General features: G+C 47.0%; 1 protein-coding gene across 4 annotated transcripts in view; it reads left to right on the top strand.

The window, feature by feature from the left end:
- traf3ip1 (TNF receptor-associated factor 3 interacting protein 1) overlaps positions 1-21276 on the top strand; it is a 302416-nt gene that overhangs the window by 267915 nt on the left and 13225 nt on the right. For all 4 annotated transcript variants that reach the window (XM_070876062.1, XM_070876063.1, XM_070876061.1 and 1 more), the window contains one exon: positions 6303-6526. In XM_070876062.1, coding sequence (XP_070732163.1) covers positions 6303-6526 — 224 coding nt within the window. The remainder of the gene's footprint in view (positions 1-6302; positions 6527-21276) is intronic.

Raw genomic sequence — 21276 nt, 5'->3', positions numbered from 1 at the left:
ATCAGGGCAAGGACAGAGCTGCCAGTGGCTGTGTGAATTTCTTAGTGTCGGGATCCTTCCAGGCTGGAGCAGATGATATCTGTACCATCTCCCAGTTTGCCATTCCACTGCTGCCTAAGAGAGGTGCGAAATGCTCTTTATGCCAGGAGAAGGGAATTCATTGTCTTCTCTGTGACCAGAGAGAAACAGGCAGAGTGTGCACATGGCTTTGCCACGATAGGGGGCATCCCCATGGTGCAGGGCGTCATCACTGCGCGCACGTGGCTTTGCGGGCACCGCATCTAAATGCCGAGATGTACCGCAACGCAAAGGTTACCACTCGCTGAATGTGCAGTTGCTCAGCACATGATGATGGTGAATGCCCGTCATGATGCTTTTATTCTGTGCCAGTCCACTGTTCCCTCAGTCTTTGAGCCACCAAGACAAAGCAAAAGGTGGCTACTGGGTGACCAGGGCTATCGTTTGACCACTGGCTCATGACTCCGCTCCACAGCCCAACCACATGTGTATAGCATGCGTACAATGAGAGCCATGCTATCACTTGACACTTGATTGAGAAGACCATTAGTGTCTTTAAGCAATGCTTCCACTGCCTGGACCGGTCTGGAGGAGCCCTGCAGTACACACCAGAGCGCGTCTCAAGATTTGCCATGGTCCACAACCTCGCCATCATGAGGGCACAGCCTTTGCCACCAGGCATACTACGACCAGCAAAGGAGGAGGAAGCCGAAGACGAGAAGGAAGAGGAAACAGGCGACCCAGACAGCCCCTTTCTGCCCAGGCAGTCTGACCATCATTTTCCAATCCTGAAATTTCTCCTTATCTCAGTCCTAAATGACCGACCCCTGATTCTGAGACTGACCCCTGATTCTAGACTCCCCAGCCAGGGGAAACATCCTCCCTGCAACTACCCTGTCAAGCCCTGGAGGAATTTTGTATGTTTCAATGAGATCACCTCTCATTCTTAAACTCTTATAGGCCTAGTCTACTCAATCTCTCCTCGTCGAGCAATCTCCCCATCCCAGGAATCAGTCTGGTGAACCTTCATTGCACTCCCTCAATGGCAAGTATATCCTTCCTTAAGTAAGGAGACCAGAACTGTACACAGTACTCCAGGTGTGGACTTACCAGGGCCCTGTATAATTGCAGTCAAATGTCAAATGCACTCAAATCCTCTTGTAATAAAGGCCAACATAACATTTGCTTTCTTAATTGCTTGCTGTACCTGCATGTTAATTTTCAGTGATTCTTGTACAAGGGCACCCAGGTTTCTCTGAACACCAACATTTCCCAATCTCTCACCATTCAAAAAAAATACTCTGCTTTTCTATTTTTCCTACCAAAGTGGAAAACTTCACATTTCTCCATATTATATTCCATTTGCCATGTTCTGGCCCACTCACTTAGCCTGTCTATATCGCCTTGAAGCCTCTTTGCATCCACCTCACAACTTACATTCCCACCTAGCTTTGTATCATCAGCAAACTTGGATATATTATATTTGGTCACCTCATCCAAATCATTGATTATAGATATTGAATAGCTGAGACCCAAGCACTGATCCTTGTGGTCATCATCATCATAGGCAGTCCCTCGGAATCAAGGAAGATTTGCTTCCACTCTTAAAATGCGTCTTTAGGTGACTGAACAGTCCAATACGAGAGCCACAGTCCCTGTCACAGGTGGGACAGTTAGTCGTTGAGGATAAGGGAGGGTGGGACAGATTTGCCGCACGCTCTTTCTGCTGCTTGCGCTTGATTTCTGCATGCTCTCGGCGATGAGACTCGAGATGCTCAGCACCCTCCCAGATGTACTTCCTCCACTTAGGGCGGTCTTTGGCCAGGGACTCCCAGGTGTCGCAGGCGATGTTGCACTTCATCAGGGAGGCTTTGAGGGTGTCTTTGTAATGATTCCTCTGCCCACCTTTGGCTCGTTTGCCATGAACGAGTTCCGAGTAGAGCACTTGCTTTGGGAGTCTCGTGTCTGGCATGCGAACGATGTGGCCTGCCCAGCGCAGCTGATCAAGTGTGGTCAGTGCTTAAATGCTGGGGATGTTGGCCTGGTCGAGGAGGCTAATGTTGGTGCGTCTGTCCTCCCAGGGGATTTGTAGGATCCTGCGGAGACATCGTTGGTGGTATTTCTCCAGCGACTTGAGGTGTCTACTGTACATGGTCCATGTCTCTGAGCCATACAGGAGGGCGGGTATTACTACAGCCCTGTAGACCATGAGCTTGGTGGTAGATTTGAGGGCCTAGTCTTTTCCTCAGGCGGCCGAAGGCTGCACTGGCGCACTGGAGGCGGTGTTGAATCGCATCATCAATGTCTGCTCTTGTTGATAAGAGGCTCCCGAGGTATGGGAAATGGTCCACGTTGTCCAAGGCCTTTTGATGACCGGGCAGCAGTGCTGTGTGGTGGGGTCAGGTTGGAGGACCTTTGACTTACGGATGTTTAGTGTAAGGCCCATGCTTTCGTATGCCTCGGTGAAGGTGTTGATGACGGCCTGGAGTTCGACCTCTGAGTGTGCGCAGATGCAAGCATCGTCTGCGTACTGTAGTTCAATGACAGAGGCGGCGAAGGTTGAACAGATTCCCATTAGTTCTATAGTTTAGTTCCACTCCAGTGGGGAGCTTGCTGAGGGTGAGATGAAGCATTACAGCAAGGAAGATCGAGAAGAGTGTTAGTGCGATGACTCAGCCTTTTTGACCCCAGTCCAGACGTGGATTGGGTCTTTGGTGGATCCGTTGGTTAGGATCACAGCTTGCATGTCAGCATGAGCAGGCGGAGGGTGGTGACAAACCTTTGAGGGCAGCCGAAATGGAGGAGGACGCTTCATAATCCCTCACGGTTGACGGTGTCAAAGGTCTTTGTGAGGTCAAAGAAGGCCTTGTACAAGGGTTGGCGCTGTTCCCTGCATTTCTCTTGTAGTTGTCGTGCGGTGAAGATCATGTCCGTTGTACCCCTTACTGGACGGAATCTGCATTTCGACTCGGAGGAGCTCTTCAACCACGGGGGACGACGATTGAGGAAGATTCTTGTGATGACTTTCCCTGTGGCCGACAGCAGGGGGATTCTTCTGTAGTTACCGCAGTAGGACTTGCCCCCTTTCTTGAAGATGGTCATGATTACGAGATCTCCTGGCATGCTTTCCTCCTTCCAGATCGGAGAGATGAAGTCATGCATTCGTGCCAATAGTGCTTCTCCACTATGCTTTAGTGCCTTGGTGGGAATTCCATCTGCTCTTGATGTCTTGTTCTTCAGCTGACGGACGGTGTTTTCTACCTCGTGCCGGACTGGTGTTGTGCTGCGATGGTGGCGGGTAGCATGCTGCGGGATGGAATTAAGGACACTCACGGCGAAGACAGAGTCTCGGTTGAGGAGATCTTCGAAGTGCTCCTTTCATCAGGCACTGACTGCCTCTCTGTCCTTGATGAGTACCTCGCTGTTATTGGCCAGCAGTGGGGTAGGGTCTTGGGTGCTTCGGCAGTAGATGGTCTTGACTGCGCTGAAGAATCCTTGCACGTCGTGGTTGTCGGCTAACTGTTGGATCTCCTGTGCTTTCTCCACCCACCATCTATTCTTTAGGCTGCGGGTTTTTTGTTGGACCTCCTGTAGATCTGCTTTCTTGCTTTCAAGTTGGGTTGTTAATTTAAGTTCAGAAATGCCTTTCGCTTGCAACTTATTAGCTCCTGGATCTCCTGGTCATTCTCGTCCAACCAGTCTTGGTGTTTCCTGGTCGTCTGACCGAGAGTCTCTTCGCAAGTGCTGATTATGGCAGTCTTGAGGGCAGACCAGGCACTGTGGGAACTCTGGGTCATCGAGGGTCGCCAGGTTGGCAGTGAGGCGTTGGATGAATAGGGCTTTCTTATCAGTGTCTTTGGGTGCCTCTGCGTTGATTTTACTGCAGCATTGTTTCTGTTGCTGTCGCTGTTTTAGAGTTATATTGATAATGACGGAGCGGATTAGGTGGTAGTTTGTGCAACAGTCGTCGGCTCCTGTCATGGCGTGGGTGATGCGCACGTCCTTGCGGTCCCTCACTCGGACGATGACGTAGTCGATGCAGTGCTTGGAACGAGGGTGTTGCCATGATGTCTTGTACCTGTCTCTCTGACGGAACAAGATGTTGGTAATGACAAGGCCATGTTCTAGGCATTTTGTCAGGATCAGGGTACTGCTGGAGTTGGTTTTCCCTACCCCCCTCTCTGCCGATCATATTTCCCCGGAGGTCTGTGTCCTTTCCGACTCTGGCATTGAAAACGCCAAGGAGGATCAGCTTGTCGCTCGTTGGTACTCAGGACAGGGATTGTTCGAGGCTGGAGTAGAATTCCTCTTTGGTCTCATCTGTCGCATCCAGTATTGGGGCATACGCGCTGATGACCGTAACGCACTGGTTACGGGCTAGAGTGAGCTGAAGAGGCATGAGACGTTTGCTTAGCTCGCAAGGGGAATCTCGGAGACAGCCCATCAGCTCATTCTTGATGGCAAAGCCAACTCCATGGACACGGTGTTCTTCATCTGGTTTGCCTTTCCAGAAGAAGGTGTAACCACCACCTTGCTCTTTGAGCTGGCCTTCCCCTGCCCGTCTGGTCTTGCTTAGGGCGGCGATGTCAACGTCGAAGCATCTGAGTTCCTGGGCAATGATAGCAGTGCAGCGTTCCGGTCTGTCGTTGTTGGGGTTGTCCATGAGGGTCCTGACGTTCCAGGTCCCGAACTTAAGTTTGAAAGGTGGAAGATGCCTGTGCGTGAGTTCTTTTAAAGTGGGGTGGCCGTTGCACACCGGCTACCTCACAGGTTTAGCAGAGCGAGGTCTTGGCCCAGTGGCAAGGAAATCCAAGACAACTGGAGACCAGACTCCACTGTATGGGCCTAGTTGCCTACGGTGCGATGTGAGCCGTAAGCTCGGCACTGAGCAGCGCCTTTAGAAGTGATGGTGAGAAATCCGAGGTGTGGAGAGTGAGTGTAAGAGACTTGAGGCAATGCTTCACTCTCTCAGGTATTAGTTCCCGGCTGAGGTCAGACACCGGGGCCCTGCTCGCGCTTTTTAGGTACACCCTGCTCCATCTTTACTTCTCGGTGGGTCGCAGGAGAAGATAGAATGGTCGCTGCCATTACACGCGCCATGTACCCGCCGCGATTCTTCCAGTTGCTTTCGCCTCCGCAGTCGAGCGGGACTGGCGGCCGAAGGGAGGCCGAGATGCCAACAGGATCGAATCGGCTCGATGAAAAGCTGGTCCCGGGACAGGCACACCGTGCTGCTTAGAGAGAACGGATAGTAGGTATGTACTCTAAGGTCCAGACCTGTGAGTTGGTCGGAAACTCCCCAGACGCCGATGGTCCCTTTCATAAATCCGTGTTCACTGCCCAATCCTACTATTATTTTCTAAGTGCCCTGTTACCACATTCTTAATCATAGTAGGGAAAATGCCTCCATCTGTGCCATAAATTTCTAGGATTCTATGATATACCTTCAGCTGCGGAGGCCCTAAGCTCTGGAATTTCCTCTCTAAACCTCTCTGCCTCCCTACTTCTCTTTCCTTCTTTAAGACGCTGCTTCAAACCGACCTCTTTGACCAAATTTTTGGTCATCTGTCCCAATATCTCCTCCTCCGATATTAATGTCATTGCTCAGTGTCAAATTTTGTTTGATAATGCTTCTATGTAGTGCTTTGAGACCATTTACTATGTTAAAGGTGCTATATAAATGCAAGATGTTGTATGTTTTTTTTAAATTAGTGGCGCATGCATTCTCCCATGATATATTTTTGAAATCCAAGGACTTGTTGACCGTGAGGTCTGTTTTTTTTTTAAAAAGTTCGGAACTGGAAGTACCTGACTATTGTTTCTTCTACACAGCATAATCAACTTTGTTGGGAAGTCGTCGGGCATTCTTAGAATAACAAGTTTAAGGTGCACAAGACTCTGTTTAATTTTATTGTGGTTAAATTGTATCAATTGTAGCACACATTTATTGAAATTATTAACTGATCAATAGTACATCTCCTGAAATGCAAGATGATCTGTTTTATCCATTTAACTATTGAACTACAAAAAAGATCTGCAGCTGAAGCGTTAGCCTGTCTCTTTACAGATATTGGGATATCTGTTGTGTATTTACAGCTCTTGCTGTTTTTATTTTGTGTGTAATTGTGAGATGTGATTGGTAAGCATTTTCACAATTTAATTGACCCCATTTAAATTTTCTATTTTATTTTAAAATTTAAATCCGTTATTGTTTCACACCGTTGGGAATAATGTAGAAAGCAGGTCTTACATTTCTTTAATGTTGCTGTAAAATTGTTTTGCAGGAGAAAACCATCATCTCTGAAACAGCAAAAAAGAAAGAGCGGGAACTTGTGGCCAAGGAAATAGAAAAACTACGTACGTCCATCCAGACCTTGTGCCGCAGTGCCTTGCCTCTTGGAAAAATAATGGACTACATACAGGAAGACATGGATTCCATGCAGAATGAGTTGTCGATGTGGCGCAGGGAAAACAAGAAGCATGCAGAATCTCTCCTAAGAGAACAAAGGTTAGGATCTGTAGAATATCTGTAAAAATGTGTGCAGAAACCTGGACAGTTGGTGTTTAATGGTGCGGAGTGGTGGGTAAGTGTTACTGTCGATCCTTCTAAGTTTTCCGGAATGGAAGTCTTCAACCCCGATCAGTCCTTTATTAAAATGCAGCAAATGTCAAGCGTAAGGCAGGAAATGCAATGCATTGTGCAACTGCAGAGCAAGCATCCGTTCTTCTGTTAAAGAAAATTCTCAGAACCACTGATATCCTGTTGTCGTCTTAGTTTATAGCTATCAGAGAAATCTGACTTAATACATTTGTAAAGGAATGAAGTAAACAAATGAACTAATAGTCTGATCAGAACTTGTAATGGTTAAAACCTGAAAATTGATGATAGTTCTTGAATCTTGACTTGATTTGGTATTTTGAGTATTTATTAGTGGTGTGTAAAATATCTTCTAGATGTTTAGGATCACATTTATTTAGCTTCCAGTCAGGATTGGCAAGTTCCATTCACGAACTAGTCGAGGGGTGAGTTTCCAGTTTCTGGTAAGACTAAAAAAAATGCAGCTCGCCAGATTGCAAGTAACACCAGTGTTTCTTCCTGCTCCATTTCTACCTCTGCTGTCTCCCTGCTTTCCTGCTACATTTGATCCTTAGTGGCTTTCAACAGCTTTTCCCTAATCAGCTACTTTTGTCATTGAACAGCAAACGGTACAGGATAATAACATTCACTATACTGAAAAGACGAAAGGAGGTAGCGCATATGTTGTCAACAATATTTCTCATTTTAAATTTCACCAGGGTTGACTACACTGATGGTATTCTAAGTCTCTGTTTTCTTTAGGTTTGTTGACCATGCTGTAAATATTTTCATTCTGCCTTTCATAGGCTTCCTTTCGTTCTCAACACTGTACAGGGAATAGGAGCATAGTGGTTAAGTTACTGGATAGTAATCCAGAGGCCTGGGTTAATAATCCAGAGACACGGCAGCTGGGGAATTTAAATTCAATTAATTAAATAAATTAAATATATCTGGAATAAAAGCTAGTATCCGTAATGGTAACCATAAAACTATTGGATTGTCATTTAAAAAAAACACATCTGGGTCACTAATGTCCTTTAGGGAAGGAAATCTGTCGTCCTTACCTGGTCTCTGACCTATATATGACACTCAACCCACAGCAATGTGGTTGACTCTTAACTATTGGCACCACTACTGGCCGAGGCCTGAAGGACATAGCTGCCAGACTGGGCCTGTGCCAGGTGGTGAGAGAACCAACATAAGGGAAAAACCTATCAATCTACCTGTCGCAGATGCATCTGTCCATGACAGCACAGGCAGCAGTGACCACGGCACAGTTTCTGTGGAGACAAAGTCCTCTCTTCACACTGAGGACCCCCTCCATTGTGTTAGGTGGCACTACCGTCGTGCTAAATGGGATAGATTCAAAACAGTTCGAACAGCTCAAAACTGGGCATCCATGAGGCGCAGCAGAATTGTATTCCACCACAGTCTGTAACCTTATGACCTGATATATCCCTCGCTCCACCATTACCATCTTGCCACATCCAGTTGTGAATGGTGGTGAACAATTAAGCAACTAACGGGAGGTGGCGGCTCCATCAATATCCCCGTCCTCAATGATGGCAGAGCCCATTAGTGCAAAAGACAAGGCTGAAGCATTTGCAACCAGAAGTGCCATCCATATCGGCCTCCTTCTGAGGTCCCCACCGTCACAGAATCCAGTCTTGAGCCAATTCAATTCACTTCACGTAATATCAAGAAACAGCTGAGCACACTGGATACATCAAAGGCTATGGGCCCCGACAACATCCCGGCTATCGTGCTGAAGACTTGTGCTCCAGAACTAACCGCACCTCTAACCAAGCAGTTCCAGTACAGTTACAACACAACATCTGTCCGACAATGTGGAAAACTGCCGAGGTATTTCCTGTCCACAAAAAGCAGGACAAATCCAATCTGGCCAATTACCGCCCCATCAGTTTACTCTCAATCATCAGTAAAGTGAAAGAAGGCATCATCAACAGTGCTATCAAGAGGCACTTACTCATCAATAACCTGCTGACCGACACTCAGTTTGTGTTCCATCAGGATCACTCAGCTGCAGACCTCATTACACTCTTGATCCAAACATGGACAAAAGAACTGAATTCCAGTCGTGAGATGAGAATGACTGCCCTTAGCATCATGGCAGCATTTGACCAAATGTGGCATCAAAGAGCACTAGTAAAACTGAAGTCAATGGGAATCAATGGGAAAACTCCACTGACTGGAGTCATACCTAGAACAAAAGAAGATCATTGTGGATTTTGGAGGTCAGTCATCACAGCCCCAGAACATCACTGCAGGAGTTCCTCAGGGCAGTGTCTTCGGCCCAACCATCTTCAACTGCTTCATCAATGACCTTCCCTCCATCATAAGGTCAGAAGTGAGGATTTTCGCTGATTGCACAGTGTTCAGTGCAATTCGCAACTCCTCAGATAATGAAGCAATTCATGTCCGCATGCAGCAAGATCTGGATGACATTCAGGCTTAGGCTGATAAATGGAAAGTAACATTCGCACCACACAAGTGTCAGGCTATGATTATCTCCAACAAGCGAGAGTTTAACCACCGCCCCATGACATTCAACCACATTACCATCGCCAAATTCCCCACCGTCAACATCCTGGAGGACACCATTGACCAGAAACTTAACTGGACCAACCATATAAATAATGTGGCCACAAGATCAGGTCAGAGGCTGGGTATTCTGCGGCGAGTGTGGGGTGCGGATATAGTGAGTGATCTGTGGCTCTCGTATCGCTTGGTTTCGTGTGGGTGTCACGCAGGGGGCTCATCAGCCAGGTGGTGAGGCCATATCCTTTGTCACCAAGCATTCAGCATTGACCTGGTGGCTGATTGGTAAACATGTCAGATACAGTGCTCTCACGCAGTATGTGAGCATCATGGATGCTGCCCGGAAATCTAGCATTCACTGCCATAATAATTTGCTGGTGGTCGACAACGAGTTGCACATTCAGGGAGTGGAATCCCTTGCGGTTCCTAAAAACCTCTGCATCCTGAAAAGGTGCCCTCATCACGATGTGTTTACAGTCTATTGCTCCCTGCACCTTGGGGAAGTTAGCATTTTGGTAGAATCCTAAAGCCCCCTCAGCCTGAGCCTCCCTGGTCATAGGAAGCTGATAAAGTCCATCCTGCGTGCGTACAGGGCTTCAGTGACCTGTCTAATGCAACAATGTGTGACGTTGAGATATAGCCCAAATGTCGCCAGCTGAGGCCTGAAAGGAACCCGACGCGTAGATTGAAAGTGCCGCGGTGACCTTGACCTCGATGGACAGTGAAGTCCTGATGGTACAGGCAGGCTGCAGATCTCCCCTGATGAGCTGGCATATTCCACTGATAACTTCTTTGTGGAATCGCAGTCTTCTAAGGCAGGTGGTGTCGCACAAGTTGAGGTAAGACTGCTTCTCCTTGTAAGTGCGGAGGGTGTAACATCTGGTCCTCCTCATCAGTCTAGCATGTCTTCGATTGGGCACATGATGCTTGTCGAATGTACCTTCTGCATCTCGAATCTACAGCATGTGCGTGGTCATCGAGAGGCTGAGACATGACAGGCCCCATTCCAATAGCTATCTGTGTTACACCGATTGTTCACAAACAATGAATGTCCCCACTAAGACACCTAAAGTAAATTCCAATCGTCCACAGTATGATAAGATGTTTGTTCAGATGTTCACATCACCTCAAAACACCTCCAGAGTACACCCAAATTCCCCCGAAGTTGAAGCAGAGCAGCCATTTAAATGGTGCGACTGGAAAAAATGGCGTCCATACCGTTATGAGTAGTTTCAGTCAGTTCAACTTTTTCACACCGGTTTTTTCGGTGAGCGATATTGTCGCCGAGAGGTGTGCGAGGTGCCAAAAGTAAGGATGGGCGATTTTCTGGTTGTTAGTTTCGGCAAATGTGATCTTTACGACAAAAAACAGTGGCCGGGCGGTATTATTAAATCTCGACATTAATTATGTGCCGAAAGTAATGCTTGGCGAAATTATGGCCGTTGGTGTCGCCCATTCTGATCTTTCCGCCCCAAATAAGTGGGCGGGCGGTATTATTTTTTTATCAGCATTACGTACATGCCGAAAGTAACGCTCAGCGATAAATGACCGAGAAATGGGTGTTACTTTCCATTTTGTGCCTAAATGGGCGAAATATGGGCGTTGTACCTCATTTCAGTGTTAAAATGGACGTTAAGTGGGCAGTATGCATGCAAAAATAATGGAGAATTAGGAGCACAAAGCAGTCCGCTTGACTGGCACCACATCCACCACCTTAAACATTCACTCCCTCCACCACCATGCACCGTGGCTGCAGAGTGTATCATCTATACAATGCACTGCAGCAACTCACCAAGGGTTCTTCGGCACCACCTCCTAAAGCAGCTAGAAGGTCAAGGGCGGCAGGCTCTAAATGCTGCAACTCCCTCTGTCGTCTTCTTAGGTGGTTCCTCGAATCGAGGATGATTTGCTTCCACACCAAAAAGGGATGTGTTCAATGAGTTCACAGGTGATTCAATGAAGAACCTAATATTCCAGGTCGCGAACTGCATATTGAAGGGTGGAAGATGCCTGTGCGAGGATTTTTTTAATGTGTGGTGGCCGTTGCACACCAGCCACCACATGGGCTTGAAGGAACTTGGTCTTGATCCAGTGGCAATGGTTAACCAAGATGACTAGAGACCAGCTCTGCTGCATGGACCTAGATATCGCAGTGTGGGCTAGCCCGTGCTGCCCGTGGGCCCATGCCTCTCCTGGGCCCCGAACTCACGCCTCTCCTGGGCCCCGATCACATCGCTCTGCAATCTCGCCGCTCCATCAGCCCGACCTCACCACTCCTGCTATATCTTCCCATGCTCCAATCATCGACCTGGGTTATGGATCTGGAGCAGCGAGGCGGCCCCGACCACTTCAGGGAGCAGCGTGAGCTGGTGCAGGAGCACGATGGCAATGAAAAGGGCGACTGGTTTGGACATCACCATAATCTCGGGACGTCCATCTGTAACAGCACTGTGGGAGTACTTTCACCACATGGACTGCAGCAGTTCAAGAAGGCAGCTCACCACCACCTGCTCGAGGGAAATTAGGGATGGGCAATTGCTAGCGACGCCCACATCTCGTGAACAAATTTTTTAAAACTTGGAAGCTTTTTTGCGAGTGTGCTCAGTAATAAACAAGTTAATTGTAAGGAGATAGGAATTTGAATTATAATACAGCCCAATGATGTGCTGCCATAAGATCTGTTGACTGTTGAAATTTCCATTATCAGCTTTGGTTTTATTGAAATTAGTTGTTGCCTGAAGTTACTTGGCTGTTACAAATTCACCTTTGGTTTGATCTCTCTTATTCCATCATAAATGATACACATTCACAACAATGTTACTTTTGTATATTGTAACATTATAAGCTGACAAGTCTATTTCTTCAGTTGTATATTTTCTCCAATTGGGCAGTGTGGTGGTAGAGCACCACAATTAGGGTATATGTGTTTGAGTCAGTGAACCCAACACAGTTGATTCCCAATGTCAGCCAGATTACTGGAGCACATTTGCTTCTATTTGGGTAAATAAAATCTGAGAGAATAATCAATGGCGTATTCTTGTGCCTTTCTTAGCAGCTGATGTATGTATGGACTGGGAAAGGGAAAGCAGGAGAACAGAATAACCCATGTTTGCTCAGTCCACACATTTGAAAATTACCCATCTTAAAAACCTGAATATTCCAGCAGTACTATCAGTCTTCAGCACACAGTGTTTGAACAAGCATGTCACATGCTCTATCAATAGCAGGTAGCTCACTGACTAGTGTAGACACTGTTGTAATGTGGGAACATGCAGCAGCCAAAAGTTTGATAAACAGCAATGAGATAAATGACCAATTAAACTGTTTGTGGTGTTGGTTAAGGGTTAAATGTTGACCAGGCTCTGCTCTTGTTCAAATAGTGCCATGGGATTTTTTACATTCACCTGCGAGGACAGATGGAGCATCTGTTTAACGTCTTATATGAAAGATGGCGCCTCTGATGAGTGCAGCAAGCCTTCAGTACTGTACTGAAGTGTCAGCCTAGATTTCCTTGAGTGTGGCTGGTACTCTCGACCCCCTGATTCAGCATTAACAGTGCTACCACTGAGCCAGCAGCTGACACCACAAGAGCTCTAGGCTACCGTAAATCTGACTTGCCTTTCTATATCCCATTACGGTCTGCCTATACTCCCAGTAACATCAACAACTTTCATTTATATCGCACCTTTAATGTCGTAAAATGTGCCACGAAGCATTACAGGAGCATTATCAAATACAATTTGACACTGAGCCACATAATGAGATATTGGGACAGATGACCAAAAGCTTGGTCAAAGAAGTAGGTTTTAAGGAACGTCTTGAAGGAGGAGAGAGCGGTAGCTAGATGAATAGGTTTAGGGAGAGAGTTTAGGGTCCAGGAAGCTGAAAGCATGGCCGCCAATAGTGAAATGATTAAAATATGGGATGAGCAAGAGGCCAGAATTGGAGGAGCGCAGAAATCTCTCAGGGTTGTAAGGCTGGAGGAGGTTACAGAGGTAGAGCGGGGCAAGGCCATGGAGAAATTTGAAAACAACAATGAGAACTTTAAAATTGAGGCATTGCCGGACTGGGAGCCAATGTAGGTCAACAAGCACTGGGGTGATGGGTGAACGGGACTTGGTACGAATTAGGATATGGGTAGCAGAGTTTTGGATGAGCTCAAGGTTATGGAGGTTTGAAGATGGGAGGCCGGCCAGGAGAGCATTGGAATAGTCAAGTTTAGAGGTAACAAAGGCATGGATGAGAGTTTCAGCAACAGATGAGCTGAGGCAGGGGCTTCAACCACAGTCTTCAGCTGGATACTATATTATGCCACTGTAAGATTAAGATCACAGGTCACACACAGACACATACCCAAAGGGTCTTGGGAGTTAGAAGACATTTTATTAAGGGAGCGGTAGTTCAATAAAATCAAACACAACACACAATCAGGATAGACATCGTAGACATACGATTGTGACAAGTAGCTGTTATTAGTCCCGATCGGACAAACGGCTGGTGGCACAAACAGTTCTTCTCTTCACTATCTGCCCTGAAACACCTTCTTGGTCTTTCTTTTATTTTCATTTTAGGGGTAGGTCTGGTTTAGTATATTGGCAGGACCATTTAACCTATGATATGTCGGGTTCTTTGTCTCACTCTTGGATGAAACCCTCCTCTTCACATCCTTCCAAGGTTGGAGTCAGACATGCCATTCTTGGCCTTCAGATATTTGGAGCTGCCTGTTATCAGTTATTTATGTTCACGCTGTTCAAGTCACTTTAGCTATTGTAACATGGAATGAATCATTCAATTCTAATACCAGTGTGAAGAGACTTTTTGGTCTCAAGTTATTTCTTCCAATTCACGATTTCCAATTTCTCTGCACAGTATTCTGGAACAAAATTAAATCAGATTTTCAGTAATCTGCAGAGTGACAATAGTTTCTTACTTGTGAACTTGGTCATTTTTAGTGGCCCAGAAAGAATTGGAGGAGCGCAGAGATACCAAGAGGCATGTTTTATCCAAGCATAAAGGGAAGACAAAAACAGACATAATTTCAAATTTGAAGCTCTGTTTGTTGTTTTTTCTATTTTGTAAAATTATTTTGCACCCATCAGTGTGAATGACAAAAACTCTAAATTTTTTTTAAAAGCACTCTGGGTCAAATATTGGCCCTGAAATTCCGATGTCCCGGGTCGGTACGAAGTTTCTACAAACCCGGGAAGGCATCGGCAATGCGCATGCGTTGAAAACCGGCTTTTCCGATCTGTCAATTTCCGGCTTGACAGATCACACGCATATCAGGAGCGAGGACACTTGCAGGGCAAGATTTCCGATATTTATGAATATCTTGCCCTGCAAATGTCCTTTTAAAAGCTTGCGTATAGCCTACTTTTAGGCGCAAGTGTTCAAAAATACACACACATTTTAAAATAGAGTTAGAAAAACACATTTTATTTTTAAAAACCCTCCCCACTACAGTAAGATTATTTTAAGGCTTAATTAAAAAAACTTCAAAAAAAGTCAGGAAAATATTTTTTTTATAAGAATTTTAATATGTAGTTTAGTTTCTATTTATTATTGTGTTTTGGGGGAGGGGCGTTCTCATTCATAGTAATAGTAGTTCCGGACTTATGGAACTCCTATTACTATGAATGAGAAAATATACTAACCTGATTGGCTGCTGTCTCCAGCTCCCAAGTGCACGCGTTGCGACGCGCAGTCACCAGAGGCCTCAGGCTCGGATGTTTGAACGGGCGCAGCAGCAACAAGTAAGTGCGCATCTTTTTTCACTATTTCACTCGTTTGCCCGCGGGAAGACCTCAATTGGAATTTCAGGCCCATTAGCTCTACCAGGTACAAAGTAAAGCTCCCTTCTGCCCTAGTTGTATGCCTTGATCACAAGCTCAGATGACGATCTCGTCCTGCACTCATATGAACCTGGACCAAACTGCATCCCTCGTCCTGCATCTGTCTGAGGCTGAACCAGACTGTTCGCAACTTAAGGTGTTATATTTGACCCTGAAATGAGCTTCCGGCCACACATCGCAGCATAACTAGAATCAGTGGGCTCAAGTTTCGGTCTGAGTTGCTCCTATTTTTTTTAGAATGCAGCACCTTAGAAATTGCAATTCTCCGCATTTAGTTTGCTCCAATTCTAGTGAGTTAGAATAGTTTCATTTTAGAACAGATTTTTTTTTTCCAAAAGGGGGCATGTCCAGCCACTTAAGCCTGTTTTGCAAGTTTAGGCAGCGAAAACTTACTCCAAACTTAACTTAGAATGGAGTAAATGTAGATTTTTGTACGCTCAGAAAAACCTTGCCTACATTTATAAATCAGGCATAGGGAACGAGAGATAGGGGTGGGGGAAGGGGGGTTTACAAACATTACACACTTCACTTTTACAAATAAAGAGCCATCATCAATAATAAATGATAAATCAAAAAGTCAACCAATAAATAAATGAAAAAAAATTTAAAAAAATATTAAAAAATCAATCAATAAATAAAAAATTAAGTTTATACTCACCTACTGCAGCACTGGGAGCCCTCCAACAGCGTGCTGGGATGGGGCTCCCCCAGTGTGTGTTTCTCTGCGTCAGTGTCTCTCTCTCTGTCAGTGTCAGTGTCTCTCTGTGTTTCTGACAGCGAGGGGTTGGGGGAGAGGAGGAGGGAGGGTTGGAGGGAGAGGAGAGGGAGGCTGAACGGGCTCTGCCGACGACGCAGATGCCTGCCTGGGCCTCCGAAGACTTCGGGCGGGGCCTGCCCCCAGCAAGATGCCGGGCGGGCGGGCCCCGCCGACCACGACGCAGATGCCTGGCCGGGCCTCCGAAGACTTTGGGCGGGGCCCGTCCCCAGCAAGATGCCAGGCGGGCGGGCCCCGCCGACAACGTTGAAGCCGGGCCGCCGAAGACTTTGGGCGGGACCAGCCCCCAGCAAGGTGCCGGGTGGGTGGTCCCTGCCGACCACGACGCAGATGCCTGGCCGGGCCGCCGAAGACTTCGGGCGGGGCTTGCCCCCAGCAAGATTCCGGGTGGGTGGGCCCTGCCGAAGACGTGAAGGAAGAGGAGGAGGGGGAGCTGAACGGGAGTGGGGGTTGGGGGGGGGGGGAGCGGGAGTTGAACGGGAGGGGCGGGGGGAGCGGGAGCTGAACGGGAGGGAGGCCCAAGTCCCGATCTTCACCCTGGGAGCCCATTCGGCCAGGGCAAGGGGCGGCATGCATTGGGCAACCTCTCACGCAGCCTTGGGGGCGAGGAACTACTGCACATGCGCGCACACTCTAGTGCGCATGTGTAGAGGTCCGGGCACTGTTTTCAGTGCTGGGACCTGGCTCTGCCCCCGACTCCTTGTGCTGTGCCATGCCGAGCACGAAGACGTCCTGAGGAGCTCGCAGAATCACAAGGTAAGTTTTAGGCACCCTTTTTATTCCAGAAAATCGGCGTACCTTATGGAGGTGCGCCGTTTTTACAGAGGGCGAAAACTTGGGCCCACAGGCCCTAAAATTCCGGTCGGAGGCTTCTTTCGGATGAACGCCTCCGACCCGAGAATTTTTACAAAATTACCTGGTGGTCCCGGAGACTCCTGCGATTCTGGTGGGGAGTCCTTCTCTTCCCACGCTGCGAAGCGTGCTCCCGTCCATGAGGTTCCAACGCAGAAGGTGCAGTCACATGTGACTGCCCAACCAATCAGGTACAGTATTCTCATTAATAGCAATGAGAACTCCGTATCTATGAGTTCTCATTGTTATTAATGAGAAAATAAAACAAACACACTATACACAACATAAAAAAATAAAAAACACACCTTGCATAATTAAAATTAATTGAAATGAAAGTTCATAAATGTCTTAGAAAAAATATTTTTCTGATTTTTTTTTAAAGTTTTGTAATTAGGATTTAAAATAAACTTACCTGAGTGGGCAGGGTTTTTAACAAAAATGTGTTTTTAAATTTTATTTTTATATGCTTTTTATCTGTTTTAAAACTCTTATGCTGGTAAAAGTAGGCTATGCGCCTGCTTTTACCAGGCACAAGAGGTTTACGGACATTCGCTGGGCAAGAGATGGGCAAATACCGCAATCTTGCCCATGCGAATTTTGAAATCGAGGCGTTGCTTAACCGGGAGCACAGAGGTGGTCAACAAGCACAGGGGTGATGGGTGAGTCGGACTTGGTGCGAGTTAGGACACGGGCAGCTGAGTTTTGGATGACCTCAAGTTTACACATTCCGTATGGACCCAGGGAGGCTGTAATTTCAGGGCCATAGAGTCATAGAAATTTACAGCACGGAAGAAGGCCATTTCAGTCTATCATGTCCGCGCCGGCCAACAAAGAGCTATTCAGCCTAATCCCACTTTCCAGCTCTTGGTCCGTAGGTTACAGCACTTCAGGTGCACATCCAAGTACCCTTTAAATACTTTGAGGGTTTCTGCCTCTACCACCCTTTCAGGCAGTGAGTTCCAGACCCCCACCGCCCTCTGCATGAAGAAATTTCCCCTCAAATCCCCTCTAAACCTCCTACCAATTATTTTAAATCTATGCCCCCTGGATGTTGACCTCTCTAGGTCCTTCCTATCCACTCTATCTAGGCCCCTCAATTTTATACACCTCAATAAGGTCTCACCTCAGCCTCCTGTGTTCCAAAGAAAACAAACGCAACCTATCCAATCTTTCCTCATAGCTAAAATTCTCCAGTCCAGGCAACATCCTCGTAAATCTCCTCTGTACCTTTTCTCGTGCAGTCACATCTTTCCTGTAATGTGACCAGAACTGCACGCAGTACTCTAGCTGTGGCCTAACTTGTGTTTGATACAGTTCAAGCATAACCTCCCTGCTCTCGTATTCTATGCCTCAGCTACTAAAGACAAATACTCCATATGCCTTCTTAACCACCTAATCTACCTGGCCTGCCACCTTCAGGGATCTGTGGACATGCACTCCATGGTCACTAAAAATGGCCAAGTTCACAAGTAAGAAACCATCGTCACTCTGCAGATTACTGAAAATCTAATTTAATTTTATCCCAGAATACTGTGCAGAGAAATTGCACCTAAAACTGCCTATTTCCACCTCCGTAACATTGTTCGTCTCCGCCCCTGCCTCAGCTCATCTGATGCTGAAACCCTCATCCATGCCTATGTTATCTCGAGACTCAACTACTCCAATGCATGCCTGGCTGGCCTCCCACATTCTACCCTACGTAAGCTTGAGGTCATCCAAAACTCAGCTGCCCGTGTCCTAACTCGCACCAAGTCCGACTCACCCATCACCCCTGTGCTTGTTGACCACCCCTGTGCTCCCGCTTAAGCAATGCCTCAATTTCAAAATTCTCATCCTTGTTTATAAATCCCCCTCCATGTCCTCACCCCTCTCGATCTCTGTAATCTCCTTTAGCCTCATAACCACCCGAGATATCTGTGCTCCTCAAATTCTCCCCTCTTGAGCACCCCTGATTATAACTGCTCAACCATTGGTGGCTGTGCCTTGCGCTGCCTGGGCCTGAAGCTCTGGAACTCCCTCCATAAACCTCTCTGCCTCTCTACCTCTCTTTCCTCATTTAAGCCGCTCTTTAAAACGTACCTCTTTGACCAAGCTTTTGGTCATCTGTCGTAATTTCTTCTTATGTGGCAAATTTCCACTTCCGTAATGTTGCCCATGTCAAATTTATTTGTTTTGTCTTATAACACTCCTGTGAAGCGCCTTAGGATTACTACATTACTACATTAAAGACGCTATATAAATACAAATTGTTGTTGTTGGACAGTGAAGCCTTGACTTTCTAATTGGATGGATCCAATTGGGAAATTGAGCGGAGTTCTGTTGCATAAGATTTCTGTCCACTTACTTACCTGTCCTGCCAAGGGAAGTACTGCCTGTTTTTGGGTTGTTCCATGTAAATGAGGCAAATGTGACATCATATGCCTTATTTCCTATCATATCTAACCTCATATATACTGATTCCTCATCTTGCATGCTACTTGGTATTGATAGATTTTTGGACTCAAGAGAATCAAGAGACAATGGAAGATGAATCGAGGTGTACCGATGGATGTGGTGTATTTAGATTTCTAAAAGGCATTCGATAAGGTGCCACACAAAAGGTTACTGCAGAAGATAAAGGTACGCGGAGTCAGAGGAAATGTATTAGCATGGATAGAGAATTGGCTGGCTAACAGAAAGCAGAGAGTCAGGATAAATGGGTCCTTTTCGGGTTGGAAATCGGTGGTTAGTGGTGTGCCACAGGGATCGGTGCTGGGACCACAACTGTTTATAATATACATAGATGACCTGGAAGAGGGGACGGAGTGTAGTGTAACAAAATTTGCAGATGACACAAAGATTAGTGGGAAAGCGGGTTGTGTAGAGGACACAGAGAGGCTGCAAAGAGATTTGGATAGGTTAAGCAAACGGGCGAAAGTTTGGCAGATGGAATACAATGTCGGAAAATGTGAGGTCATCCACCTTGGGGGAAAAAAAACAGTAAACGGGAATATTATTTGAATGGGGAGAAATTACAACATGCTGCAGTGCAGAGGGACCTGGGGGTCCTTGTGCATGAATCCCAAAAGGTTAGTTTGCAGGTGCAGCAGGTAATCAGGAAGGCGAATGGAATGTTGGCCTTCATTGCGAGAGTGATGGAGTACAAAAGCAGGGAGGTCCTGCTGCAACTATATAGGGTATTGGTGAGGCCGCACCTGGAGTACTGCGTGCAGTTTTGGTGACCTTACTTAAGGAAGGATATACTGGCTTTGGAGGGGGTACAAAGACGATTCACTAGGCTGATTCCGGAGATGAGGGGGTTACCTTATGATGATAGATTGAGTAGACTGGGTCTTTACTCGTTGGAGTTCAGAAGGATGAGGGGTGATCTCATCGAAACATTTAAAATAATGAAAGGGATAGACAAGATAGAGGCAGAGAGGTTGTTTCCACTGGTCGGGGAGACTAGAACTAGGGGGCACAGCCTCAAAATACAGGGGAGCCAATTTAAAACCGAGTTGAGAAGAAATTTTTCTCCCAGAGGATTGTGAATCTGTGGAATTCTCTGCCCAAGGAAGCAGTTGAGGCTAGCTCATTGAATGTATTCAAATCACAGATAGATAGATTTTTAACCATTAATGGTTATGGCGAGCGGATGGGTAAGTGGAGCTGAGTCCACGGCCAGATCAGCCATGATCTTGTTGAATGGCGGAGCAGGCTCGAGGGGCTAGATGGCCTACTCCTGTTCCAAATTCTTATGTTATGTTCTCCCTCCTCCTGTCTAAACTTCCCCAAGCCCTAGCCCTAGTCCTAATAGACTCCAATAGGTGGTCTTAAAGACTTAAATCCCACCCTAACCCCATCCCCGCGATTCCCAAAGTTCAGGCCGACCTCAGGCCTTCCGCCACACCACGCATTGGCGTTTTCCGGATAGACCTCCTGCTGACTCTACGCGACCTAGATCTCCCGTCTGGACCTGGCTATCGGACCTCCCCCCCCCCCCCCACAAAATCTGGACCTCTCCTCCTCCAGCACCTGGTGAGTACAATGGCTATTACTCCTGTGCACCCCCATTCTGAACTCCAGTGCACCTCTGCCCCCCCCCCCCAACAATGCCTGCCCCCAAACAAACTTTGGACCACCTACCATCAAAGGCGCTGCCCAGCGCCGAGCCTGCGGTCAACATCTCGCCGTAGGCAATTAGGCCCATATAACAGTGCCTGGTCTCCAGTCGTTCTGGACCCCCTTGCCACTGGACCAAGACCTCACTCAGCTAAGCCCGTGTGGTAGCTGGCATGCAACGATTACCCCACGTTAAAAGAAATCACGCACAGGCATCTTCCACTCCTCTAACATGAAGTTCGGGACCTGAAATGTCAGGACCCTCATGGACAATCCCAACAGCGACAAACCGGAACGCCGCACTGCCATAGTTGCCCGGGAACTTAGATGCTTTGATATCGACATCGCAGCCCTAAGCGAGACCCGGCGGGCAGGGGAAGACCAGCTCAAGGAACAAGGTGGAGGTTACACCTTCTTCTGGAAAGGGAAACCAGAGACAGAACGTCGCCTCCACGGAGTCGGCTTCGCCATCAAAAACGAGCTGGTCGACCGCCTCAAAGACTCCCCCTGCGGGGCTAACGAACGGCTCATGACACTTCGAA

Source organism: Pristiophorus japonicus, chromosome 3, assembly GCF_044704955.1.
Source record: "Pristiophorus japonicus isolate sPriJap1 chromosome 3, sPriJap1.hap1, whole genome shotgun sequence".
Lineage (NCBI taxonomy): Eukaryota > Metazoa > Chordata > Chondrichthyes > Pristiophoridae > Pristiophorus > Pristiophorus japonicus.
This window is presented reverse-complemented; position numbering and strand designations above follow the sequence as displayed.